The sequence below is a fragment of the Zosterops lateralis genome (genome assembly GCF_965231275.1).
Source record: "Zosterops lateralis genome assembly, chromosome: 4".
Classification (NCBI taxonomy): domain Eukaryota; kingdom Metazoa; phylum Chordata; class Aves; order Passeriformes; family Zosteropidae; genus Zosterops; species Zosterops lateralis.
This window is the reverse complement of record NC_139765.1, coordinates 11,670,758-11,698,737: the sequence shown is the minus strand read 5'-3', so window position 1 is coordinate 11,698,737 and position 27,980 is coordinate 11,670,758. Positions and strand designations below refer to the sequence as shown.

General features: G+C 44.5%; 1 protein-coding gene across 3 annotated transcripts; it reads right to left on the bottom strand.

Moving 5' to 3' along the window:
* Nucleotides 1–58: 58 nt before the first annotated feature.
* On the bottom strand, nt 59–26,890 carry LOC310908548 (killer cell lectin-like receptor subfamily G member 1). Of its 3 annotated transcripts, none has more exons than XM_083859692.1 (6): nt 26,779–26,890; nt 26,066–26,302; nt 2,834–2,932; nt 2,343–2,494; nt 1,826–1,929; nt 59–736 (listed from the first exon to the last, which is right to left on the bottom strand). In XM_083859692.1, the coding sequence occupies exons 2-6, from the start codon at nt 26,298–26,300 to the stop codon at nt 625–627; spliced, it is 702 nt and encodes a 233-aa protein (XP_083715818.1). In that variant the 5' UTR covers nt 26,301–26,302; nt 26,779–26,890; the 3' UTR covers nt 59–624. The 3 variants fall into 3 exon arrangements, with proteins under 3 accessions (XP_083715818.1, XP_083715820.1, XP_083715819.1); XM_083859694.1 differs by lacking the exons at nt 26,066–26,302; nt 26,779–26,890 and adding exons at nt 3,844–4,080; nt 4,557–4,650; XM_083859693.1 differs by lacking the exon at nt 26,779–26,890 and having other exon boundaries at nt 26,066–26,733.
* Between the last annotated feature and the right edge of the window lie 1,090 nt (nt 26,891–27,980).

Sequence of the window (27,980 nt, the reverse complement as noted above, 5' to 3'; positions counted from 1 at the left end):
TGTTAGAAGCAATTCACGTTTATTTTCAGCTTAGCAGGGTAGCAGGTACATTCCTTCACAGCTATTTACAGAGCAATGTAACATCAGAAGCTGTGCTCCAGTTTTCTCCAGGTACCAACATAAGGCATGGGAAGAATTTATTTTAGAAAGGTGCTGTGGACATCTTCTGATCACTTGCAAAACCAGGCCAGCTTCCAACCTCAGGCTAGCTTTCAGCTTTGGTGCATGTCACCCATGTCACAAAAGAGAGAAATAAACTCCGAGCTTGCATGAGCTCCCAGGTTACAGGTTCCCCTCTCCCGAGGATTTCAAAACAGCAGTGGCAGTGCTCAAGTACCTCTGAAAGTGGCTGAGAGACTCAGAGAAATCTCTCCCCTCCCCTTCTCTACCACTCTGAAGACTGTCTGTCACTAGGTGAGGGCTGTGAAGGTGAACATCACCAGAGTGATCCTGAATGGAGGCAGGAGCAGCACTCAGACCTCCTGTGGCAGCTGTATCCATTCCTTGCAGGGTGGCAGGTGGCACAGGAGCAAAGAGCACAGCTCCTCTCAGAGAAAACTCCACAGGAATCAGGCCTTAGCACAGCTCTCCAAAGAATGCTTCCTGAGACAAGGTCCACAGAGGTCACTGAGCAGGTTTCTCACAGATCCATGGGGCAGGGACTTCGCAGCTGGAAGCCTGGATGGCACCACTGTACAGACCACCACAGTTCTGTGCACGGCTGTTGGACTTGACCCTGTGGGAATCAGAGACACAAACAGGGTGACACTGGAGTGGAACCCCACTTAGGCAGGGGGAAGAACATCTCAGAGCTTTGGGGGAAAGAGACCTGCTGCAGTTAGACTTCATGAGCTGATGTCAGGAAGGATCCATCCTGGGACACAAGAGGTCTGGCAGTGGGACTAGTGATACCTGGAGCTCAATGTGAGACTTGCAGTTTGCCAGTCTTACACTGGCCTCTCCATTTTCCATCACTGAAGGGTAAAATATTTTGTTCCAGAAGGGATTTTTTGATGTTCTACTAAAAGCATTTGGGACAGAAAGTATAAAGTATGCCAGTTAAAGTATCCAGTTAAAATTATCTGTATGGGCATGTGAATGGTGGAAGCCTCTGCTTCATCAAGGTTATTTAATCAAGAATTTGTTCAGTGCAAAAGAGTATTATGAGGACAAAATGATGAAACAGAAATACACAGACACAAGCATTCAAGAAATAACAGACCAAACTGCAAAACCAAAAGTCTTCAGCTACTAATTGATGGGCCATCAAAAACTCCAGGCACAGCTTTGGACAGGGGCACCCTGGGCTTTGTAACAGACAAGAAAGGTGGGATGAAAGTGGAGCAGGAGGATTTGAGTACATTCAAGGTTGGCCTGTGTGCCTGTGCAAAACTTGTTGAGGAACTTTTAAGGGATGGAGGAAAGAGAGGGAAGGAGGTAAAGCAACAGATGGGTCTGAGCCTCTGGGAGCAGCTGATGATTGCAGGCACAATCACTATGTCACTGTCCTTTCCTTGCATGTGTGCCTGTATCCATGTTTGTGTCTCTGGGACACCAAACTGGTGGGACCTACAGACAGGGATGTAGCAGCTGTGTCCATTAGCCTGGGATAGAGACTCCCAGGTCTATGTGCACTGTACTGGGCTCTGGCAGCTGAGCAGGAGGAAGCCCTCAGCTACTAGAGCCTGTGGCTACCCTGAACATCCCTTAGCAGCTGTGTTCATTGCTGGTTGACTATTGTCACATACCATGAGACTTTTCATGTCAGAGGGGGAAAGGATCTCAAGCCTTTTATCTAAAAGTACAAAGGAAACACCATACTCACTTTTCATCACTCAGTTTTGAACCGTCTCCCCAGGTCCAGTTCCCATCAGTGTCCTTCTGCAAACCAATCCAGTGGTGTGTGATGTGTTGTAGTGGGAAGAAATCCTAGGAGGGATGGAAAGGCAGAGAGATCAGTAGTCTCAGAGTAAGCTGGTCAGGTCCTGGGTTTTGAAAGGTAAAGAAAGAACTGTATGAGAGAGGAAATTTTGGGGCCATTTCTGAATGTGAACACCTATCCCCTTCCTTCCTACAGGGATCTGTTTTGTGAGACTCAGCATTTTAGAGTGCCAGGCAGCTTCCCCAGCTGTGGGTTCTGAGGGCTGAACTCATGGCAAAACTCAGCTGAGGCAGCAGAAAGAAGCAAAGTGTCTTAGGGAAAGCCTTGTCTTTGCCAATGCAGACAGGTGGTGGGTGGTCCCAGGAGCCTTTTACACTCTCCCTTCCTCCCAGAGGGAACTGCCATAACAGTGGGACTGGCTCCCACCTCATCCTGCCCTTACCCCTGCAAAGGTACCCACCATTTCACTGGTATTGCTGATCACCAGGAGATGAGCTCCCTGTGCCCAGCAGGATTCCTGGCTGGAATTCCAGTCTTTCTTCCACTTGGAGAAGAAGAAACACCTGCCTCTGTAGGTCACCCACTGCTCAGGGCAGCATGGACATGGACAGCCTGAAAAAGAACCATACTTGTCTTTTCCCATTCATTGCCATGCCTAATTCCTTACAAGCACATTTCACAAATCCATTTATTCAGAAAATGATTCTCCCCCATTACAGTAATGCCATCCCTGGGGCTCTTCTGAGACTGGCAAAGAATCAGAGTCTCTGAAGGAATCTGTGAAGGGCATCCATTTTCCAGATGGAAGTAGTGTGAGAGTAACTCTTTTTTTTAAAGAGAAGGGGTCCACGTTCTTCTTGGGCCAGTAAGCAGATTTAAAGACCTCTGCTGTGCTCCCTGACAAAGTTCTAAATTTAAATTAAGTATTTTCAGTGAAGGAGATTGATTTACCCTTAGTAATAAAATATCCTGTTACTCCCAGCAATGCCAAGAAGAGGATCCCTAGAATCACTGCAATAATCCAGCAGGTGGTAGATAAAGCAGGAGAACCTAAAAAGAAGAAAAAGAACATAAATGTGAGAAAGGTGAGGTTTTCTTAAAGGGACCAGCTCTAAAAATGCAATTCATGTCAAATTGCAGGGTCAGTTTACCTCAAGCCTGCACTCATGTCAGAGTAAACAGTGTCTGAGAGGGCTCTTTTCAATACTCCACACATTGATAATTTAACATTTAATAACAAAATTGCTTATTTGAGTACATTGATGTTTCATGAGATTCTGATGTAGCAGAATCAACCACAGCTATGTGTTGGAAGCACAATACAAGTGGAAACTAACAGAATGTAACAATTTCCATCCAGACATGAATCACAATACAAATGTGATTCTCACTGGCAGAATTTATGAAATGCTCACCATTGCAATGCCAGCAGCCACCAGGAAGAAATACGGGTCAGGTTGAGCAAAATATGTACTGCCCCCATGCCGGTCTGGTTAACTTAAAAGACATTCACACTCCTGATTAACTCGTGAACAAAAATTTATACAGCCATCTGATGGAATCAGCTGATCCACCCAACTGATACAAATGTTAATCAAAAAAATTCAGTCACCGTATACTTCATCCCTACATTGCACTTTCCTTTGAGACTCCCTCCCTTGAGATTCCCCTCATTATTGGGGCTTATTGATCAGTCACAACTCAGGTTTCCATCTGAAGGGAAGTCCAAATACCATGAGTGTTTTGATACAGCATCCACAGAAGTTCTTAGATCACTCTGTTGGAGCTGCAAGTCTCCAACTTTAACCTACCTTCAACTACCCATCACTCCCAGTCTCAAACATCAGAACAGAAAGGAAAAAAATTTAGCATACAAATGCAAATCACTAATTCAGACGTGAAATTTTCTGGATTGCTTATTTACTAATGCATGTATCTTTTTAATTATTAACAGACTTTACCTTTGTTCTTGGTGACCTCGTTCCCCTCTGTTCTTGAACTTCTGCTCTGTTCCACAACAGTTCTGTGTTTCACATTCAGACAGATGTCCTCATTTTCATCCTCGTCACATGCTTTTAAGTGTTGCTTTTTTTTACTTTCTTTTGCTTGGAATTTAGACGTCCCATCTGCGAAAAAGCCTGGACTTGGATTTCCCTGAGGGTCAGTTGAGCTTTCCTCATAGTATTTTGGAATCATTTCTAATGACAGAGCATATTATTAGCAGAAAAGTAATATACAAGGAATGATACCATACATTAGGTTTTTGGAAGAGGAAATGGTTTAAGCCATGACAATAGCTCTCAGAAGTTGATCTTTCATGATTAAACTGCTGCCCTGATGGATGCTCCATAAATGATTGTTAGACAGGGAAACTTGCTTGGATAGGGGAGTGAAGTCATCATCTAGCATTCTTCACATCATATAAATAAGCAATTTAGGCTTGACCAAGATGAAAAAGGTGAGGAATTAAATTTTCTCACATGGCAAACGGGTAATTCTAGTGGGATAATTTACAGATTGCATTTCTCTCTTTCACTGCAAGCACCGTCAATGAAAGCAATGCAGGCACATTTGATCAGTATCAACATCCTTAATTATACCAATTATTTATATCAACAATACAGCAAAATGCAAGAGTTTGGGAATTGGGACAAGAAAATTGAGGCAAGGTTACCTTATCTCCACAGGAGGAAGCTGAAATGTAACAGTAGAAGAGGTGGTGCCTCTGTCCTGTTCTCCAGATGTGACTCTTCAGGGTGACAGACAACCGTTACCGTCAGACTGAAACAAAACAAATGCAGCAATATGAGAAATAAGTATTGTGGGGACCCACACAGGAAACTTGAACTATTCCACTCCAGAGCAAAGCTCTGCCATTTTAGACTTGTGGTGACAACCATGGCAACCAGTTCCCACCATAGTTGCACCAAACTCTGTTCGAGGTAATTTTAATGTCACATTCATGGAGCAAGAGAATATATTGAAAAGGTTCAATCTGTAGAATCCATTATTCAAATCATACGCTTGTACTGCCAGTCCTTTTCCACAACAACAATTTCAATGACCTGTCTGACAGAATTAGCCTTTCCACTCAACTCTCTGATTTGCATAAAAAAACGTTGCTCACATTTGCTTAAGGCTAGGTCAGGACCTCACACAGAATACAGAAAGTGTAGTACCTCCAGAACAGGAGACTTCATGAATCATAAATTTTATTAATTCTGAGAATAATTAAAAATCTGAAAATATTATTTTATTAAAATTTGTATGATTATTTTTACTTTATAGGCTACCAGCAACACATACATTGAATTTTAAAACATATAAATATTTTCAATCCCTTTTCCTAATTTCCTTTCTCTTCTTTTTCTTCTTATCCTCCGTTTATTTTTAAGAACACAGAGAAGAACTGGTCAGGGATGTAAAGGCTGGCAGTAATCATGAGATGCTGGAGTCCCTGAAAAGAAGGGGAAGATACCAAAACAAAATCACAATCAACCTGGACTTTAGGAGAACAGACTTTGGTCTGCTGAGGAGTCTGTGTTCACAGGAGAAATCCCATGGCAGTTGTTGTGGTTTGAAAGCAAAACGAGTGAGAGGCTCCAAGTCAGAGATACAATTTAATAAGAAGAAAGGTAAAAAGGTAAAAATAAAATTAAATAAATGCAATAACACAAAGGATCACTGACAGGGTCAGAATACAACCTGAGCAGGATGATGGAAGCAGTCCAGGTGAGGTGCTCTTCCTGAAGCAGTGATCCTGTAGAAAGGTCTGGTAGCTCTGGTCCTCTGGGAATCCAGTGGATAAGTGCTACTTGCACTGTCCCACATACCAGCTTATATCCAGGTGAGAATGCTTGGCTCCTCCCCCTGGGCGGAGCATCTCACAATAGCATGAGAAGTGTGAAATGGGTCCTTGATGGCCCATTAACAGAGATAACCCCTGGAGCGAGTTACCTGTGACTCATGGGTCATTAGCAGAAGACACCCCAAAAGTCATTAGCAGAAAACACCCCAAAGGCGTTAATGGGCCATTAGCAAAAGAGGCAGGGGGCTTGGGAAAACACTAGCCCACCTGGTTTGAACAGTTCATGAAGATGGTGATAGAATAAATACTTTGTGTACATCCTACACTGCAACCCAGGACACATTCCTGTAGAGAAGAGAGGCTCAGGATGGGACTGGTTTTCAAGGATCAGCTCCTCTGAACTCAACAATGGTATGTCCCAAAAAAGGCAGATACAAAACAAAGGTGGCAGCAAATGTCTTCAAGAAGACAGATGATGCTCTTAGGGACACAAAAGAACCACACACTCACTGTCAGGTTGAAGTGAGGAAAGGAAGGTGCAGTTTATTATGATTTAGGGTTTAAATAGGATTTGGAATTTGGTCAAGGATTGGTAGATGAGAGGAAGACCTCTCTGATCCCAATGGTCAATTCAGAAGTCCATCACTGAGAAATATGAAAACAATCTACATTGTTTTGAGAAACTCCAGTTCAAGGATGTAAACAATCATCAGAAGGCTAAAGAATCAGGGCAACAGACAGGGAACTATAGGACTGTCAGCCTGTCTCAGGAACTGACATTTTTAAATAAATCTTTACAATAAACCTTTGGCTACTGAAAGGGAATCTTTGGGCTGAAGCAGTTGTACACCACATTGACACGAAGACCAAACTTCAGAAGGCTGAAAATGACTTATTTATTCTTGGGATGTGTCTCTCTTTTTATATTATTCTACACAGAACAATTTGATTGATGACAAGAAGACAAACCTCTTCAATCACATTGGTCAGACCAGAGGGACATCAAGAAGTCCCTCCTAGGGAAAGAATGTAAACAATTTACGGTTGCAAAAACATGTCTCTTGTTTACAGAAAATTCCCTGGGAAAGGAATTTCAGAAAACGAAAACATCTCGGGCACAAACCAGGGCTACACTTGGGCTTGGACAGGTTGCTCTGTCTCGTGCTGTGTTGCATAATAAGGTCTAAAGGAGATTTTTTACAGCCTCCACATCCAAAAATCTCCTCTTCCTCCCTCACTCCATTTTGTGTGGTGTGTGGTTTAAGGGGCTGGCACGTCCATGCCAACTTCAGGGACAGTCCTGTGGGAGTGAGCTCCTGGATGCTGTTGACCCATTTTCATAGAATAATTCTGTGGCTTTTGATATTTCAAACTCATCCAGACAGGGTAGTGATTCAGGGAGAAAACAAGCTAGTACAGTTCCTCCTAGAATGAACTGTGTACACAGCAGAAATCACACAAAGGATGAGCACTGACTGAACAAAGCTCATTTTTCAGCTGATAAAAATATAAAAATATTTACCTTTGCCAAAATGTTTTAAGTGACCTTTCCAAGTCACTTCAGCTTCTGCTGTCTGCTGTTGTGTGTCCACAGAAGCAGCACAATTAGATGTTCCACGTAAAAAGAGGGACACATCCAGAGTTAATGTGTGGCAAAAGTATTTCATGCTTTGCCTGCTGTTCTTTGCCACCTTTCACTCAAGTCAGCTTTTGTGGAAGTTTCTCTAGAGAAGGATGCTCTTCACATCAGATAATAATCACTAATCAGATAATAATAAAACAAGCCCATTCCACTCACCCTCCATCATGACTGTACTTTAAGCTTGGTTCAGTGAAAAGATCTCTCCTCTAAGGGACACTTTTCATCTTGTCTCTTTAAAGCTTCTCTTGGACTTTCCCAATCAGCTAATTATAATTAAAAGTAATGGAGAGAGGCACTCCCAGCACTTGCTCACTGCTACTAATCCATTACAGCAGGGGAGGCAAAGAAATATCTCATCCAACTGGTACAGGAAAGAGCTTTGGAAGAATTAGATCACAGAATCACAGAATGTGTAGGTTGGAAGAGACCTTCAGGATCATCAGATCCAACCCAGCCCTAACACCACAAATATATCATGGCATCTAGTGCCACATCCAGTCTCTTTTAAAACACATCCAGGGATAGTGATTCCATCACCTCTCCAGCAGACTATTCTAGTATTTAATCACTCTTTCCGTGAAAAACTTCTTCCTAATATCCAACCTATATTTCCCTTGACACAGGCTTAAGACTGTGTCCTCTTGTTCTGTCAGTTGCTGCCTGGAGAAAGAGACCAACCCCCAGCTGCCTACAACCTCCCTTCAGGAAGTTATAGAGAGTGATAAGGTCACCTCTGAGTCTCCTTTTCTCCAGGCTAAACAACCCCAGCTCTCTCAGTTGCTCCTCATATATCTCATTTTCCAAGCCCCTCACCAGCCTTGTTGCCCTCCTCTGGATGTGCTCAAGCATCTCAACGTCCTTCCTAAACTGAGGGGCCCAGAACTGGACACAATACTCAAGGTGTGGCCTCACCAGTGCCCAGTACAGGGGAAGAATGACCTCCCTGCTCCTGCTGGCCACACCATTCCTGATAGAGGCCAGGATCCCATTGGCCCTCTTGGCCACCTGGGCACACCCTGGCTCACGTTCAGCTGCTGACCAGAGCTCCCAGGTCCCTTTCCTCCTGGGCACTGTCCAGCCACACCATCCCCAGCCTATAACACTGCAGGGGGTTATTGTGGCCAAAGTTCAGGTCTCAACCCTTGGACTCATTAAACTTCCTTTTGTTAGACTCTGCTCATCCATCCAACCCTTCCAGATCTCTCTGTAGAGCCATCCTTTCTTCCAGCAGGTTGACACACGCTCCCAGCTTAGTGTCATCAGCAAATTTACTAATGAAAGATTCAATAGCCTCATCCATGTCATCAATGAAAATATTGAACAGAGCTGGTCCCAGCACAGACCCCTGAGGAACACCACTGGTGACTGTCCCCAGCTGGATGCAGCAGCACTGTTCACCACCACTCTCTGGGCCTGGCCATCCAGCCAGTTCCTAACCCAGCACAGAGTGCTCCTGTCCAAGCCCTGGGCTCCCAGCCTATCCATGAGTATGCTGTGAGAAACAGTGTCAAAGGCTTTGCTGAAGTCCACATAGACAACATCCACAGCCCTTCCTGCATCCACCAGGTGGGTCATTTGGTCATAAAAGGAGATCAGGTTTGGTCAAATATGACCTACCTCTCCTAAACCCGTGCTGGCTGGGTCTGAGACTCTGGCCATCATGTAGGTGCTGCGTGATGACACTGTTCTGGGTTGTAGTGTAGGATGTACACAAAGTATTTATTCTATCACCATCTTCATAAACTGTTGAAACCAGGTGGGGCAGTGTCTTCCCAGGCCCTCCTCCTTTGGGCTACCTTCTGCTAATGGCCCATCAATGCCTTGCCCATGACTTATAGGTAACTCCCTCCAGGAGTTATGTCTGTTTAATGGGCCATCGAGGACCCCCTGTATGACTCATTATCCCATTGTGAAATACTCTGCCCAGGGGGAGGAGCCAAGCATTCTCACTTGCATATAATCTGGGATTTGGGACAGTACAAGCAGCCCTTACCTACTGGATTTCCAGAAGACCAGAGCCATCAGACCTTTCTACAGGATCACTGCTTCAGGAGGACCACCTCATCTGGACTGCTTCCACCATCCTGCTCAGGTTGTATTCTGGCTCTGTCAGTGGTCCTTTGTGTTATTGCATTTATTTCATTTTATTTTTACCTTTTTACCTTTCTTCTTATCAAATTGTAGTTCTGACTTGGAGCCTCTCACTTGTTTTGCTTTCACACCATGACACACTCAGTTTAAACTGTTCCATTATCTTGCCAGGTACTGAGGTCAGACTGACTGGTCTATAATTACTGGAATCCTCCTTCCCACCCTTTTTGTGAATGGGTGTCACATTGACCAGTTTCCAGTCGTCTGGAACCTCACCAGTGAGCGAGGACTGATTGTAAATGATGGAGAGTGGCTTTGCAAGCTCATCTGCCAGCTCCCTCATCACCCTGGGATGAATCCCATCTGGGCCCATAGATTTGTGAGTATCCAACCATCTCAGCAGTTCTTTGACTGCCTCCTCTTGGGTAATGGGAGGACCATTCTGTTCCCTGACACCAATGAACCCAGGAGTACAGTTGTCCTGAAGGCAAGTTATCTTCGCACTGAAAATTGAGGCAAAGAAGGCATTAAGCACTTCTGCCTTCTCCTCATCTGCACTTACTAAGTTCCCTCCCTTATTCAATAGAGAGCAAAGGTTGGTCTTACCTTTCCTTTTACTACTGATATATTTATAGAAACATTTTTTATTTTCCTTTACAGAAGTCACCATTTTAAGTTCAAACTGAGCTTTGGCCTCCCTAATTTTTTTCCTACATGCTCTAGAAGCTCCCTTAAATACTTTCTGAGGGACCTGACCCTCCTTCCAAAGATGTTACATCCTCTTTTTATTCCTGAGTTCATCCAAAACCTCCTTGCTTATCCAGGCTGGGCATTTGTCTCATTGACTCCTCTTTCGGCACACAGGGAGAGTCTGTTACTGTGCCCTCAAAATCTCTGTTTTGAAGAACACCCAGCTTTCCTGAACTCCTTTGTTTTTAAAGACTGCTTCCCAAGGAACTCTCTGAATAAGTCTCCTAAATAGGCCAAAGTCTGCCCTCTGGAAGTCCAGTGTAAGAGTCTTATTGATGTACCTCCTGATTTCACCAATTATCGAGAACTCTATAATTTCATGATCACTCTGCCCCAGTTGTCCTCAACCACCACATCTCCCACCAGCTCATCTCTATTTGTGAACAACAGATCTAACATAGTCCATCCCGTGGTGGGCTCACCTACCAGCTGTGACAAAAACTTATCATCCATGCACTCTAAAAATTTCCTGGACCGCCTCTTTTCCGCTGTATTAAGTTCCCAACAGATGTCTGGCAGGTTGAAGTCACATAAAAGAGCAAGGGATGATGATCCTGAAACATTCTCCAGCTGCTTATAGAATAAGTTGTTCACTTCTTCCTCCTGATTGGGTAGATGATAACAGCCTCCCAGTACAATGTCAGCCTTGTTGACTTTCCCCTTAATTCTTACCCATTGGCATTCAACTCCATTAGTTTCAACATCTATGGCATCAAAAGCCTTCTTAATACAAAGGGCCACCCCTCCACCTCTTTTCCCTTTCCTCTTCTGAAGAGCTTGTAGCTATCGAGTGCAGTGCTCCAGCTGTGTGAGACATCCCACCACATTTCTGTGATGGCAACTACATCATCGCTATGTTGCTGCATCATCACCTCCAGCTCTTCCTGTTTGTTACCCATGCTATGTGCATTGGTGTACATGCACTTCATCATATTGTCCAAACAAGACATCAAGTCCAAACAAGAACTTGGCTATGATGGTGCATTTAGCACCTGTAATCTAAATGGATGAGCTGTAGAATCCTTAGGAATCACAGGAATAGTTGGGAAATTGGTTTTATGTCTCATCCAAAAAAAATATAAAGAAAGCTATGAGTACCTGCTTGTGCATGATTAAATCAGTTGTGTCCACTGCACATTTTTTCACTCTCTTTGGAGAACCTGCTCATGGTCACAATTTTTCTGCTGACCAAGAGACAGAATTGTTACCAGCATATTCACAGATGTGTCCTTAGAGGTGGTTGATAAATCCCAAGCAGGGTTTTAGTTGGACACCTGGATAGCAGCTTTTCTGCACATCACCTGCGTTTGTTATTTTGATTACAGCTGTTTTGAGACACCACTTCCAAACAAGGAATCTTTTGCTGGATGGAGTGGGGATTTCTGTGTGCTGCCTGATTTCTGGGTGGCAGGGAGGCAGAAAGAAGCAATGAGGACCTGTCCTGCTGGGGGCAGCACCTGCATTAACTGTGATGCACCTTAAGCTTCCACAGTTTGATTTCCAAAATCAAACTGCCTCTGGCTTCCTGCATCTGCTGCTGATTACAGGGAAAATCAAAACTGTGATTTTTTTGAAGTTAAGCAATGGGCAGAGTGGCATACTTGCCTGGTTTTTTACATATTTGTATCCAAAGTCTATAATGTGAAAATAACATATCGTTAAGCTCTGAATTGCAATAAGGTTGTTTACCATGTTCCACATTGTATTTTTCATAAAGTGAAGTAACCAATGTTCACACAGATTCTGTTTTAACCTCTCAATGCACTGGCACTTGTGCCTATTGGAAGCTTTACTCCAATAAATGCCTGTGAAGGAGCAAATGTCAATCTGATTTCTCCAATTAGCCATATTTTACAAGGACCAGAGATAGGACACTGCCCAAACCCTGGATCCAGCTAGCTTTAAGCTTAGTCAGAGTCTTGTAGCTGAGGCAGCTACCTCTATATTTTCTCAGTGTCCATATTTCCTTACAGAATTTATCAGATTTAAATATTTGGATGGGGAAAGAAATTAATTTGTTGAGTTTTGGTTAATCCCTGGAATTAAATTTTGAGATTATGCCCTGTAATTATGTAAAATCAAAGATAGCTTTTCTCTTTTCCTTCTTCTTTTGCCTAATGTTGAGGTGGAGCCCTGGGGCTATGTCCAGGCTCCATCAGGCAAAGGCATTCCAACTTGTTTTCTGTGCTGTGGAATGTTGCTATAGGACATGAAACGAACAGCGTGCACACAGTCAAGTTGTCTGGGCAAAAAGAGGGAAGTTTATTTTCCGACTTCAGTTTATATAGAATTTGGACAATGACCATGGATTGGAGGATAAAGTTGTCACCTCTTCAACCACACTGGTCAAACTAGAAGTCCATCAATTGTCCCTCCTCAGGAGAAGAATTCAAAACAAAAGGACAGTTTCAATAACATTACTTTGTTTACATGAAATCTGTAAGAAACTCCGCTACAAAAATGCAAACATCAGAAGGCTGAAAAAGTTCAGGGCGGCAGTGGAAGATTATGCTCAATGTTTAGCTTTATTTTCATCCACAAACAAGGTCCAGGGGGATATTAGGGCTGTTGCTGCTGTGAGGAGAGTTTTACTGTCAGTGTCAATTTGTGTGGCACTTGGTGAATGTGTTGCACATCAGTACCCTGGTGTGTGTGTGTGTGTGAATTCCTTCTCTGTCAAGCATATCTCATGTATCTCCTTGCCCCATCCCACTCATTTCAGAGGAGCATCTCTGAATGTCCCTCTCAGCACATGGAATAACCTGAGCATTATGGATTAACAGCTGTGTCCCAGCAATTCAGTGATGCTCTTTTCAAATCTCACCGAGTTTTGCACAGGCCTGCTTTAACAGCTGACAATTCTCAGTGACATTTGTGTTCCTGAGGGGATCTTGAACTCATTGAAGGGTTTTCCTTACTCACTGGGAGATATGAAACAATAGAGTTATCTTTGATACCAATTTAATTAATTCTGCTGCAAGACACTTGTAGCAGAATTTCTCAGAGAACGAGGGCATGATTTATATTTGGATTGAGGTTTGAGCTACCCCATCCTGGGCCCCAAACCAAGGCCTATGAAGCCTGTGGCACAACCAGAAATTAGCCTGTGAAGCCTATGGCACAGATAGAAATTATGTTAAGGTATTAGCAAAAGACAGTGGTTTTCCTGGGTATTAATAGGTATATTTAGTAGTGTGATCACTTTATCCACCTTAAGCATGATTTAGACAATGTCTGTTTGCATTTTTCCCTTTGCTGTATACCAATGAGAATGTAATTGTAATTATAAACTATATTGAAGTGTATATAACCTGCCATTTTAGACAGAATAAACAGACAACATATGTTAATCATATTGGTTGGATCTGCATTTGCTCCTGTCCAGCTTCCCATTTTTTTAAGGGTTTCCCTGCTTCAGACACTAATATATTCAGAAGGCTACCACAGATATTACATGCATGCTGTGTTCCTCATAGTGAGCCTAATTTGTTTCCTTGCTGCTGAAAATCTGGCTTTGTTCTCCCAGATACAATCCCTTCTGCTAGTGCTCAGCATCATGGATGATGTTCCCAAGGGACTGATGGAGCACAGGGGGTGACAAGAGGGTGGCAACTGCCTGCAGAACTTGAGAGCATTTCCTAATGTGTCAGGGAGATCAGGAGTTCATGGTGTATACACTTGTACAGACAGAGTTCTCCTCCTTAGAGTAAACCCTTTACCTTTTCTTTGCTTCTTGTGTCCTGGGGTATTCTGCTATTCCTCCAGTAGCACCTGCCCTCTTCCCAGCAAGATGGGCAGGAACACAAAGCTTTCCTTATCCTTTGATGTCCAGCCACCTTCTCTCTCAGGGGTGACAGAAGGATAAGATGTTCTCTCATGCAGCATCCATCCCCTGTCTCCATGACCTGGGGTTCAAAGTCATTTTGCAGCCAGTGAGCAGGGCTGAAAATGCCTCACATCCCACATCATTCCCACAGTGAATACAGGCCTGTGGACACACCACCATGGCCACACACCCAGAAGTGTGGCTATTTCCTGTACCTTATTTTCTGTACATCCACATCATGCTCATCCCAAACTCACCTGGAACACAAAACACCTTTTCTGCCACACCTCCCACCACAGAGCGGAAATGAAGAGTGAAACAGGGTGGAAAAAATCATGGAGTAATATACAGTCATGGGCTTCAGGTGATTACAGAAGACTTGCAAGAGTAAAAGGAGGGGAAAAAGAACCTGTAGCCCTCAGAGAAGCCTACAGCCACTAAAGTGCTTCTCATCTGTGGAGTGCAAAGGATGCCAAGAAAGCACTGTCACAGGAAACCCTGAAAGAAAGAAGTCTGTCACCCTGATTTTTCAGCCTTCTGATGTTTTCATTCTTGGACTGGAGCTTTCTCAAGAATTGTAAGAAAAACAAAGACTGATGTTTGGTAAATAATTCATTCCTTCCAGGGGGAAGGACAAATTGATGGACTTCTAAGTTGACCACTGGGGTCAGAGAGGTGTTACTCTTGTCCCCAATCCCTGATCAAATTCCAAACCCTATTTAAACCCCAAACCAAAATAAACTTTCGCTTTCTCTTCTCACTTCTCAGCTTGATGGGCGAATGTGGTTCTTTCCTGTCCTCTAGAGACATCTGGTGACCAACACATGGAATTGCAGCGTGTGGATTGGGTGAGATGCTGTTGAGTTTTTTTAAGATAACAGGGATTTGTTTGCAGCCTTTGCAAAAATGATATTCCCTATATCCAGGGTTGATGCTTTGGTCTTGGACCTTTGGCAAGGCTTGCTGGAGTGGAAACAGGCTTCTGTTTCTGGGGATGATTTTCGGCGTTTGTATTTTTATGGTAAAAAGAAAGGGCTTTTTCCTATCGTTGAAACGGCTATTTCAGGGAATGCCTGGAGCCAATTTGGAGACTTCCTGCTCCAGATTTTGTCTGGAAGTTACGATGCAGACACAATGCAGTTGGTGATGGTCTGGAAACAGTATGTTAATGTTTTAAGAAGTTATGAGAGCTCAGTAGCTCCCGTGAGGGCCTGTGGCTCTCTTTCCTGGAGAGCTTTCCAGCTCAGACGCTGAGGCTGAGAGGGAAGAATAACCCCTCTGTCGCGGTTTGAAAGCAAAACGAGTGAGAGGCTCCAAGTCAGAAATACAATTTAATAAGAAGAAAGGTAAAAAGGTAAAAATAAAATGAAATAAATGCAATAACACAAAGAACCACTGACAGAGTCAGAATACAACCTGAGCAGGATGGTGGAAGCAGTCCAGATGAGGTGGTCTTCCTGAAGCAGTGATCCTGTAGAAAGGTCTGGTAGCTCTGGTCTTCTGGGAATTCAGTAGGTAAGGACTGCTTGTACTGTCCCAAATCCCAGATTATATGCAAGTGAGAATGCTTGGCTCCTCCCTCTGGGTGGAGCATTTCACAATGGGATGATGAGTTGTGAAGTGTGTCCTTGATGGCCCATTAACAGAGATAACCCCTGGAGGGAGTTACCTGTGAGTCACGGGCAAGGCATTGATGGGCCATTAGCAGAAGAGCCCAAAGGAAGGGGGGCCTGGGAAAAACATTGCCCCACTTGGTTTAACAGTTCATGAAGATGGTGATAGAATAAATACTTTGTGTACATCCTACACTGCAACCCAGGACAACCTCTCAGAAGCCAAGGTGTGTTCGGAGTCCAACTGGGGGCTGGAGCCCTCCCTTTCCCCCCTGGACGCTGTGGCCTGGGATGTTTCCATCCCTGGCAGCGAGTTTGGTTCTCTGGGGAGGGGTGGGCTCCTGGCTGGCTGATTCCAGCCAACCGGCAGGTGGGCAGGAGATTGCGGGTTCCTGGGGGTCCCAGGGAGATGGCTGTGCCGACCCTGCCCATCCCTGTGCCCAGGAGGAAGAAGAGTGGGAGGGGCTCCCCCCGCTCTGCGCCTTCCCGGGGCTGTAGGGAGGTGAGAAGGCACTGGCTTGGCCTGCAACTTTGTTGGAGCCCGAGGCTCGGATGATTTAATGTGGCATTTCCACCAAATACCCCCTCAGAATGGTGGGTGCAGAGCTGAGTCCGTCCGATGGCGGAGCCATGGCCGAGTCCGCGCTGTGCTGGCACAGGTGGCAAAGTCCTTGAGGGGTGGGCGGTCCGTCCTGCCCTGTCCCGCATGGGACAGGTGGCACTCCCTGTGGGTCTCCGGGTCACAGACGGGGCGGAGCTAGGGGCGGTGCTGGCCTCTTTCACCCCTCGTGCCAGCCCCACCAGGCGTGCCGAGTGACGCTGCTCGTGCCATGGGGACTGGGCCGGGCTCAAGCGGCTCTGCGCTGTTTCACATCCCTGCAGCGGGTTCTTTCCCTCCCGTGCCACCCGTGCCAGCCCCCCTGCTGCTGGATGAGCCTTTGGCGGTGGCATGGGGCGGTGCTGCGGCTCCGCAAGCTGCCCCCCTCCCTGCGCCTTGTTGTTCCCCTGCACTGTTAGAGGTCCCACGGGCTGGGCTGGTCCCACTCTCTCTCCCACCAGGTTCACATGCCCTTTCTGGGCCCGCACTGGGGGAGGGGGGCCCCGGGCCGGCCCCATTCCATCCCACATTGGGTTCGCGTGCCCCACCGGGGCCCGCAGGTGGTCCAACCCTGCCACTGTCTCTTCCCACAGATACTGGGGCTGCGGGGGGTGCTGGCCCCACAGTGTTCACTTTTGGTGCAGGTGAGGACATGGCCGCCAGGATGCTGGCACCTCTCTGGAAAAAAGGGTCTCAGAGTGGGTCTTGTTAGCTGGGGTTTGGACGGTATCCCCCATGTCCAGTGACTGTTTGTCCAAGAGACAACATGAGGTTTTGGGGGACTCATTGATGTGGATTTTATGAGACAAATTTATGCCATGGTTTCCACACCCACCCTCCTCTGTCACTGTCCCTGAAGGAACCAGAATTGCTCAGCTTGTGTTTTTTAAGTCTTCTGTTTCTAGGACAGAGAGCTGGTGGCAAGGATATGGCTGTTTCAGATCTACCAGGCCACCTTAAGTTCACTATTGTCGCAAGAGGACACGAAAAGAAAGACACTCACCTGTCAGCTCAGGAGCAAGAAAAAGAAGGACTTTATTTTGGGAATCTCAACTTACATAGTTTTTGGGATTTGGTCAAAGATTGGGGCACGAGAGGAACACCCCTCTGACCCCACTGGTAAAATCAGCAGTCCATCACAGAGAGGAATGCAAAAACAGTCTACTTTGTTTATGTTTCAATGCATGAGAACTCTCCAGTCTAAGAATGAAAACAATCAGAAGGCTGAAAATCAGGGCGACATACTGGACTGCAGTCCTGGCTGCTGAATGTTCTGCGATGTGGTGCACGCTGTGCCTCCTTGGTGCCACCCTGTCAGAGGTCTGCCTTCACGGTCTGGTGGACTTGGGGCAGAAGTGACTGGCCTCTCTTTCTCTACACGGCTGCTGGAGTGGCCTCTGGATCCTGTGCAGTCGCCTTGTTGTGGGATTAGGTGGGACAGCGCAATGTTATGTGAACCAGTAGACTGTGATGATCATGAACCCAGAGGGACAGACAGCCATGGTTTGGCCTCATGTCACAAATGATGTTTGTATCAATCTCTGGGGGAAGGACGTTCTGGCCGCGTGGGGGGTGTGCATCGAGATGGATTTTTGATGGGGGCCACTGCAATGAAGGGTGCAGGATGTCCTATGCCTCCTGTATGGTGGCTGGTAGACAAACCTGTCTGGGAGAACCAGTGGCCCCTCCCTCAAGACAAATTAGTCGCCCTCCGGGACTTCGTTCAGGAGCAGTTGGACCAGGGTCATCTAGAGTCTTTTACCAGTCCCTGGAACACTCCTGTTTTCTGCATCAAAAAGCAGTCTGGGAAAAATAGAGGTTGTTACAAAACCTCTGAAAAGTTAATGCCGTGGTGGAGAGCATGGGGACATTGCCGGCTGGTACGCTGTCACCCACCATGCTTCCCGCAGATTGGGTAGTCCTCATCGTGGATCTGAAGGATTTTTTTTTTACCATTCATTTGCATCCTACAGGTATCATTGGCTGATGGAACGATGAAGGGTCCGATTCCTTGCACATCTTTTCATGGGTCTTCCTGCCCCATCTGCCACAGAAGACAGTAACTGCATTGTTTGAGCTAATTGCTCAACATCAGCCCCAGAAGATGGCAACTGCATTGTTTGAGCTCGATTTCAGTTGCAGAAGATGGCAACTACTTTGTTTGAGGTCATTGTTTGATTGATAATTAAATGCAGGCAACGATGCTTGCAACTGATGGGTGCAGATCCCACAAAGTTCATACCCCCGGTACCACGGGAGGAATTTAGCTGGAGCTTTGCAAACAGTATTTCTTTGCAACGTGCTCTGGAAAATTTTTCAGGGCAGATCACTTATCATCTGCCCAGCCATAAGCTATTGCAAGTGGCAAAATTCACTGAAATTTCTTTGCAGCCCAAAAATAGTCAGGAGCCAGTGCAAGGACCCACTGTCTTCAGTGACGGATCGGGAAGGACAGGAAAAGCCATTGTTTCTTGGAAGGATGGATCTGAATGGCGGATTCTGGAACGTCATGAGAATGGGCCAGCCCAACTGATTGAATTGAGGGCTGCTGTCATGGCATTTCAAAAGTTTTCTGAGGAACCTTTCAATTTGGTCACAGATTCGGCTTATGTGGCTGACATAGCACAGTGGTTGGGTCATTCAGTTCTGAAGGAAGTCAGCAATGCTGGTTTGTTTCATTTGCTGAAGATCCTGTGATGTGCTATTCAGGCCTGGGTTCATCCATTCTACATTCTGCACGTCAGAAGTCATGCCAATTTGCCAGGGTTTGTAGCAGAAGGTAACACAAGGGCTGACAAGTTGGCTAACCCAACATGGGTAGCACCTCAGCCTGATACGCTCACACAGGCCAAGGCATCGCATGGGTTCTTCCATCAGAATGCACATATCTTGCAGAAGCAGTTTTGGCTGATGCCAACGGAGGCCCGTGACATTGTTGAATCATGTGACAATTGTCATGCATTGGCTGTGCCTTTACTGGCAGGGGTGAACCCCAGAGGCCTTAGGGCCTTGGAGCTTTGGCAGACTGATGTCACTCAAGTTGACGAGTTTGGCTGGTTCAAGTCTGTGCATGTTACTGTGGACACTTTCTCCTCTCAATGTGGGTTTCTGCTCACATGGGAGAAATGACCAGTGATGTCATTGCCCACTGGAGGCAGACCTTTGCTCTTCTAGGCATACCCTCTGCTCTGAAGACGGACAATGGTCCTGCTTACACCTCGCAGAAGGTGTGGCAGTTCCTGCAGCTGTGGGGTGTGTCATACAAGTTTGGTATCCCTCATTCCCCAACTGGTCAAGATATTGTAGAATGCGCTCATGGTACTCTGAAGCGGGTTCTTCAAAAACAAAACTGGGAAATGCAGGGTGAAACCCTGCACAGTCGGTTGGCAAAAGCTTTGTATACCGTTAATCACCTTGTGGTGCCACAGAATTCTAATAACCCTGTCACGTTGAACCATCACCTCTCGTTACAGGCTTTGGACAAGACCCATCAGCCTCAAGCGAAGGTTTGGGTATGAAATTTAACCCCCTTATTGCTTCAGGGCACGGATATGCTTGTGTATCCACAGATACAGGGGAACACTGGGTACCTGCGAAGTGTGCCTGTCCTGACCTGTGACCGCAAAGGCAGAATCCGGCTGACGGGCAAGCTGGAAACTGTGACCAAAATGAAAAGCAGCAAGTGGACGAACTATCGAGTGATGACTCAGATGCAGATGACACAAGTGTTCACTCCGATGGTCCCTCCACAAGCAGACATTGAATATTGTTCATTTTTCCTTTTTCCTTTTCTTTTTTTCCAACTGAAAAAGGGTGAGATGTCACCCTGATTTTTCAGCCTTCTGATGTTTTCTTTCTTGGACTGGAGAGTTCTCACGCATTGTAACAAAAACAAAGACTGCTATTTTGTAAATACATTCCTTCCAGGGGGAAGGACAAATTGATGGACTGCTGGTTTAACCAGTGGGGTCTGAGGAGTGTCAACCTCATCCTCCCAGTCGCTGGTCAAAGTCCAAACTCTATTTAAACCCTGAATCTAAAAATAAACTTTTTCTGGCTCTCAGCTTGACAGGTGAGTGTCCTTCTTTTCGTGTCCTCTTGTGACAATAGTTGATTATGGAAAAGTCACAAACTTGCAGAAGTAACACAATCCCATTTCTTTCATGCCTCAGACTCTATAGGGAGAATGGCACAAAAATTCCATGTGCAGAGAAAAGACTGGTATATTCATGAGGAGCTATTATGCTTATTAAACAGGAAAGTGCTCCTCAGAGGCTGAAACAACACCTCAGGTGAGAGGAATGTAAAAGTCAAGGATCCTGCCTGGTTTGCTTTACATTCTGCTAGGAAGAAATACAGAAAACAACAGAATTTACTGAAGTATTTGGAGCACCTCTCCTGTCTTTCTTACATGCTGTGTTGGGTTTTGTCATTCAAAGTGAATAGCTCTTATAGAAAACTAATGAACAAAACTTAGTAACTTTTCAAATTGTTTATGAATGGTTAAGAATTTTAAAATAACTAAGGTGTGATGAGAATTAAACATTCTTTAAAATATCTATGAAGAATGCAGGAAAATAATAAGCTATTATTGCATAATTTTAATTAACCTTACATTTTTTTAATACCAAAGGGGTGCTAAAGATGAGATTTTCAGAAATATTCTTTAGGTAACAACTGTTTTGTCACCTCAAATCTCCTGGGTGTTACACTGGCATCTCAATTTTATTGGTAAATCCAGTTTTATTTCTGTAACAAACACTCTTCTTCCAGGTAATTCTAATGATTAGTTTTGTGACTGTTTAGGGCAATGAACCTAACAACATAATCATCATATTTTAAGAAATACTGTCATAAAATACCACCAGATTGTCCCTAAAGGCTCATCAGCTGTCCTGTCATGTAGTTGAGGTGTTGTTTCACAGCACAAGAGATTGTGTGATTGTGGCCTACTTGTCATAAAAATTGGAACTATATGTGTCTGTCTGCTGCATCCCATGGGAAGAAGTGCTGGAGGAGGGGTCTGGCGGGACTTTTATAGGGAGAGAGCAGTTCTGGGGGAAACTCTGAGCAGGGGGTGCTTCAGGGCAGCTGAACCATGGCGAGGGTGGGCCTTAGGACAAAAGGACTGGAATGTGAAGGGCTGCACTCCTTTGGCTACAGAAAAAAGGAAATTTGTCAGTACTTAATCTCTTGGGGTAGGGAACTATTCAGTGGCTTTGGCTGTACTTCTGCTGCTGCAGTGTTATTGCAAAGTATTTCAGCCCCTGCTCTCCTGACTGTTTCTGCCACCAGCTTCTTTTTGCCTTTTTCTAAATCAACTAATGCACTAAGCAATAATATTGGGGAGGAAAAGAGAAAAAGTGACTACTGAAGAAGTTGTTAGAAGCAATTCACGTTTATTTTCAGCTCAGCAGGGTAGCAGGTACATTCCTTCACAGCTATTTACAGAGCAATGTAACATCAGAAGCTGTGCTCCAGTTTTCTCCAGGTACCAACATAAGGCATGGGAAGAATTTATTTTAGAAAGGTGCTGTGGACATCTTCTGATCCCTTGCAAAACCAGGCCAGCTTCCAACCTCAGGCTAGCTTTCAGCTTTGGTGCATGTCACCCGTGTCACAAAAGAGAGAAATAAACTCCGAGCTTGCATGAGCTCCCAGGTTACAGGTTCCCCTCTCCCTAGGATTTCAAAACAGCAGTGGCAGTGCTCAAGTACCTCTGAAAGTGACTGAGAGACTCAGAGAAATCTCTCCCCTCCCCTTCTCTACCACTCTGAAGACTGTCTGTCACTAGGTGAGGGCTGTGAAGGTGAACATCACCAGAGTGATCCTGAATGGAGGCAGGAGCAGCACTCAGACCTCCTGTGGCAGCTGTATCCATTCCTTGCAGGGTGGCAGGTGGCAGGTGGCACAGGAGCAAAGAGCATAGCTCCTCTCAGCGAAAACTCCACAGGAATCAGGCCTTAGCACAGCTCTCCAAAGAATGCTTCCTGAGACAAGGTCCACAGAGGTCACTGAGCAGGTTTCTCACAGATCCATGGGGCAGAGACTTCACAGCTGGAAGCCTGGATGGCACCACTGTACAGAGCACCACAATTTTGTACAGGGCTGTTGGACTTGACCCTGTGGGAATCAGAGACACAAACAGGGTGACATTGGAGTGGAACCCCACTTAGGCAGGGGGAAGAACATCTCAGAGCTTTGGGGGAAAGAGAACTGCTGCAGTTAGACTTCATGAGCTGATGTCAGGAAGGATCCATCCTGGGACACAAGAGGTCTGGCAGTGGGACTAGTGATACCTGGAGCTCAATGTGAGACTTGCAGTTTGCCAGTCTTACACTGGGCTCTCCATTTCCCATCACTGAAGGGTAAAATATTTTGTTCCAGAAGGGATTTTTTGATGTTCTACTAAAAGCATTTGGGACAGAAAGTATAAAGTATGCCAGTTAAAATATCCAGTTAAAATCATCTGTATGGGCATGTGAATGGTGGAAGCCTCTGCTTCATCAATATTATTTAATCAAGAATTTGTTCAGTGCAAAAGAGTATTATGAGGACAAAATGATGAACAGAAATATGCAGACACAAGCATTCAAGAAATAACAGACCAAACTGCAAAGACTAAAAGTCTTCAGCTACGAATTGATGGGCCATCAAAAACTCCAGGCACAGCTTTGGACAGGGGCACCCTGGGCTTTGTTGTTGGGAAAAATGAGACAAGAAAAGCTTGCAAATACTATTGCATGACAAGAAATACTAAAAATATAAAATATGTGAGTGAAATAGAAATAAAAGCCAGCTTTGAGATGTAGGTATGGCATGCAGGAAGACAGTGATTAGCTAGAAGATGGGTAGAATGATAACAAACAAAGGGACACCAAGAAACCCAAGGGCATAGCCTGACTAAGCTATCCTGGAAAAGGTAGATAAGAAAAGTAGGTTTTAGAGTTTAGAATATAGAATGATATGGTAATATAGTAGTTCTCATAGCCTGCATGCAAAGTTTGTAAGTTTTGTATCTTGTGCCAGTTGGTCACTGTAAATTACAATATTCAACACAAAAGGAGATATAATGTATTGTAACAGGGTCCTCTCTTCGCTTACCTATTCCACTTCTCTTACTTCTTACCCTCTCTCTCTCTTTCCCTCCCTCTCTCTTTGGGACTTCCCTTCAGCCGAAGCTGGTGGCTGAAGACAAGGCCCTTTTCACCCACGACCCTTGCGTTAAAACCTCATGTTCTCTCAAGAGTGTCTCAGGTCTCCAGAATTCCCTCTCCCTGCCGTCCACAGATGCCCTACACTTTGTGACAGACAAGAAAGGTGGGGTGAAAGTGGAACCGGAGGATTTGAGTACATTCAAGGTTGGCCTGTGTGCCTGTGCAAAACTTGTTCAGGAACCTTTAAGGGACGGAAGAAAGAGAGGGGAGGAGGTAAAGCAATAGATGGGTCTCAGCCTCTGGGAGGAGCTGATGATTACAGGCACAATCACTATGTCACAGTCCTTTCCTTGCATGTGTGCCTGTATCCATGTTTGTGTCTCTGGGACACCAAACTGGTGGGACCTACAGACAGGGATGTAGCAGCTGTGTCCATTAGCCTGGGATAGAGACTCCCAGGTCTATGTGCACCGTACTGGGCTCTGGCAGCTGGGCAGGAGGAAGCCCTCAGCTACTAGAGCCTGTGGCTACCCTGAACATCCCTTAGCAGCTGTGTTCATTGCTGGTTGACTATTGTCAAATACCATGAGACTTTTCATGGTAGAGGGGAGAAGGATCTCAAGCCTTTTATCTAAAAGTACAAAGGAAACACCATACTCACTTTTCATCACTCAGTTTTGAACCGTCTCCCCAGGTCCACTTCCCATCAGTGTCCTTCTGCAAACCAATCCAGTGGTGTGTGTTGTGTTGTACTTGGAAAAAGTCCTAGGAGGGATGGAAAGGCAGAGAGATCAGTAGTCTCAGAGTAATCTGGTCAAGTCCTGGGTTTTGAAAGGTAAAGAAAGAAGAACTGTGTGAGAGAGGAAATTTTGGGGCCATTTCTGAATGTGAACACCTATCCCCTTCCTTCCTACAGGGATCTGTTTTGTGAGACTCAGCATTTTAGAGTGCCAGGCAGCTTCCCCAGCTGTGGGTTCTGAGCGCTGAACTCATGGCAAACAAAACTCAGCTGAGGCAGCAGAAAGAAGCAAAGTGTCTTAGGGAAAGCCGTGTCTTTGCCAATGCAGACAGGTGGTGGGTGGTCCCAGGAGCCTTTTACACTCTCCCTTCCTCCCAGAGGGAAGGAACTGCCATAACAGTGGGACTGGCTCCCACCTCATCCTGCCCTTACCCCTGCAAAGGTACCCACCATTTCACTGGTATTGCTGATCACCAGGAGATGAGCTCCCTGTGCCCAGCAAGATTCCTGGCTGGAATTCCAGTCTTCCTTCCACTTGGAGAAGAAGAAACACCTGCCTCTGTAGGTCACCCACTGCTCAGGGCAGCATGGACATGGACAGCCTGAAAAAGAACCATACTTGTCTCTTCCCATTCACAGCCATGCCTAATTCCTTACAAGCACATTTCACAAATCCATTTATTCAGAAAATTATTCTCCCTCATTACAGTAATGCCATCCCTGGGGCTCTTCTGAGACTGGCAAAGAATCAGAGTCTCTGAAGGAATCTGTGAAGGGCATCCATTTTCCAGATGGAAGTAGTGTGAGAGTAACTCTTTTTTTTTAAAGAGAAGGGGTCCACGTTCTTCTTGGGCCAGTAAGCAGATTTAAAGAGCTTTGCTGTGCTCCCTGACAAAGTTCTAAATTTAAATTAAGTATTTTCAGTGAAGGAGATTGATTTACCCTTAGTAATAAAATATCCTGTTACTCCCACCAATGCCAAGAAGAGGATCCCTAGAATCACTGCAATAATCCAGCAGGTAGTAGATAAAGCAGGAGAACCTAACAAGAAGAAAAAAAAAAAAAACATAAATGTGAGAAAGGTGAGGTTTTCTTAAAGAGACCAGCACTAAAGATGCAATTCATGTCAAATTGCAGTGTCAGTTTACCTCAAGCCTGCACTCATGTCAGAGTAAACAATGTCTGAGAGGGCTCTTTTCAATACTCCACACATTGATAATTTAACATTTAATAACAAAATTGCTTATTTGAATACATTGATGTTTCATGAGATTCTGATGTAGGAGAATCAACCACAGCTATGTGTTGGAAGCACAATACAAGTGGAAACTAACAGAATGTAACAATTTCAATCCAGACATGAATCACAATACAAATGTGATTCTCACTGGCAGAATTTATGAAATGCTCACCATCGCAATGCCAGCAGCCACCAGGAAGAAATACGTGTCAGGCTGAGCAAAATACGTACTGCCCCCATGCTGGTCTGGTTAACTTAAAAGACATTCACACTCCTGATTAACTCGTGAACAAAAATTTATACAGCCATCTGATGGAATCAGCTGATCCACCCAACTGATACAAATGTTAATGAAAAAAATTCAGTCACTGTATACTTCATCCCTACATTGCACTTTCCTTTGAGACTCCCTCCCTTGAGATTCCCCTCATTATTGGGGCTTATTGATCAGTCACAACTCAGGTTTCCATCTGAAGAGAAGTCCAAATACCATGAGTGTTTTGATACAGCATCCACAGAAGTTCTTAGATCACTCTGTTGGAGCTGCAAGTCTCCAACTTTAACCTACCTTCAACTACCCATCCCTCCCAGTCTCAAACATCAGGACAGAAAGGAAAAAAAAATTAGCATACAATTGCAAATCAGTAATTCAGACATGAAATTTTCTGGATTGCTTATTTACTAATGCATGTATCTTTTTAATTATTAACAGACTTTACCTTTGTTTTTGGTGTCCCCGTTCCCCTCTGTTCTTGGACTTCTGCTCTGTTTCTTGGCAGTTCTGTGATTCACATTCATATAGATGTGCTCATTTTTATCCCCATCACATGCTTTTAAGTGTTGCTTTCTTTTGCTTTCTTTTACTTGGAATTTAGAAGTCCCATCTGCGAAAAAGCCTGTACCTGGATTTCCCTGAGGGTCAGTTGAGCTTTCCTCATAGTATTTTGGAATCATTTCTAATGACAGAGCATATTATTAGCAGAAAAGTAATATACAAGGAATGATATCATACATCAGGTTTTTGGAAGAGGAAATGGTTTAAGCAATGACAATAGCACACAAAGGTTGATATTTTGTGATTAAACTGCTGCCCTGATGGATGCTCCATAAATCATTGTTAGACAGGGAAACTTGCTTGGATAAGGGAGTGAAGTCATCATCTAGCATTCTTCACATCATATAAATAAGCAATTTAGGCTTGACCAAGATGAAAAAGGTGAGGAATTAAATTTTCTCACATAGCAAACGGGTAATTCTAGTGGGATATTTTACAGATTGCATTTCTCTCTTTCACTGCAAGCACCGTCAATGAAAGCAATGCAGGCACATTTGATCAGTATCAACACCCTTAATTATACCAATTATTTATATCAACAATACAGCAAAACACAAGAGTTTGGGAATTGGGACAAGAAAATTGAGGCAAGGTTACCTTATCTCCACAGGAGAAAGCTGAAATGTAACAGTAGAAGAGGTGGTGCCTCTGTCCTGTTCTCCAGATGTGACTCTTCAGGGTGGCAAAGCAACCATTACTATCTGGCTGAAACAGGACAACTGCAACATGAGAAATAAGTATTGTGGTGACCCACACAGGAAACTTGAATTCTTCCACTCCAGAGCAAAGCTCTACCATTTTAGACTTGTGGTGACAACCATGGCAACCAGTTCCTGCCATAGTTGGCATACCCGACTCTGTTTGAGGTAATTTATATGTCACATTCATGAAACAAGAGGATATATTGAAAAGGTTCAATCTGTCAAATCCATTACTCAAATCATATGATTGTACTGCCAGTCCTTTTCTACAACAACAATTTCACTGACCTGTCTGACAGAATTAGCCTTTCCACTCAGCTCTTTGATTTGCATAGAAAAACATTGTTCACATTTGCTTAAGGCTAGGTCAGGACCTCACACAGAATACAGAAAGTGTAGTACCTCCAGAACAGGAGACTTCAGGAATCATAAATTTTATTAATTCTGAGAATAATTAAAAATCTGAAAATATTATTTTATTAAAATTTGTATGATTATTTTTACTTTATAGGCTACCAGCAACACATACATTGCATTTTAAAACATAAATATTTTCAATCCCTTTTTCTAATTTCCTTTCCCTTCTTTTTGTTCTTATCCTCTGTTTATTTTTAAGAACACAGAGAAGAACTGGTCAGGGATGTAAAGGCTGGCAGTAATCATGAGATGCTGGAGTCCCTGAAAAGAAGGGGAAGATACCAAAACAAAATCACAATCAATCTGGACTTTAGGAGAACAGACTTTGGTCTGCTGAGGAGTCTGTGTTCACAGGAGAAATCCCATGGCAGTCCTGTAGAGAAGAGAGGCTCAGGATGGGACTGGTTTTCAAGGATCAGCTCCTCTGAACTCAACAATGGTATGTCCCAAAAAAGGCAGATACAAAACATAGGTGGAAGCAAATGTCTTCAAGAATTCAGGGAACTACAGGACAGTCATCCTGACTCAGGAACTGACATTTTTACGTAAATCTTTACAATAAACCTTTGGCTATTGAAAGAGAATCCTTACGCTCAGACGTGTTGCTCCATCTCGTGCTGTGTTGTATAATAAGGTCTAAAGGAGATTTTTTACAGTCTCCACATCCAAAGATTTCCTCTT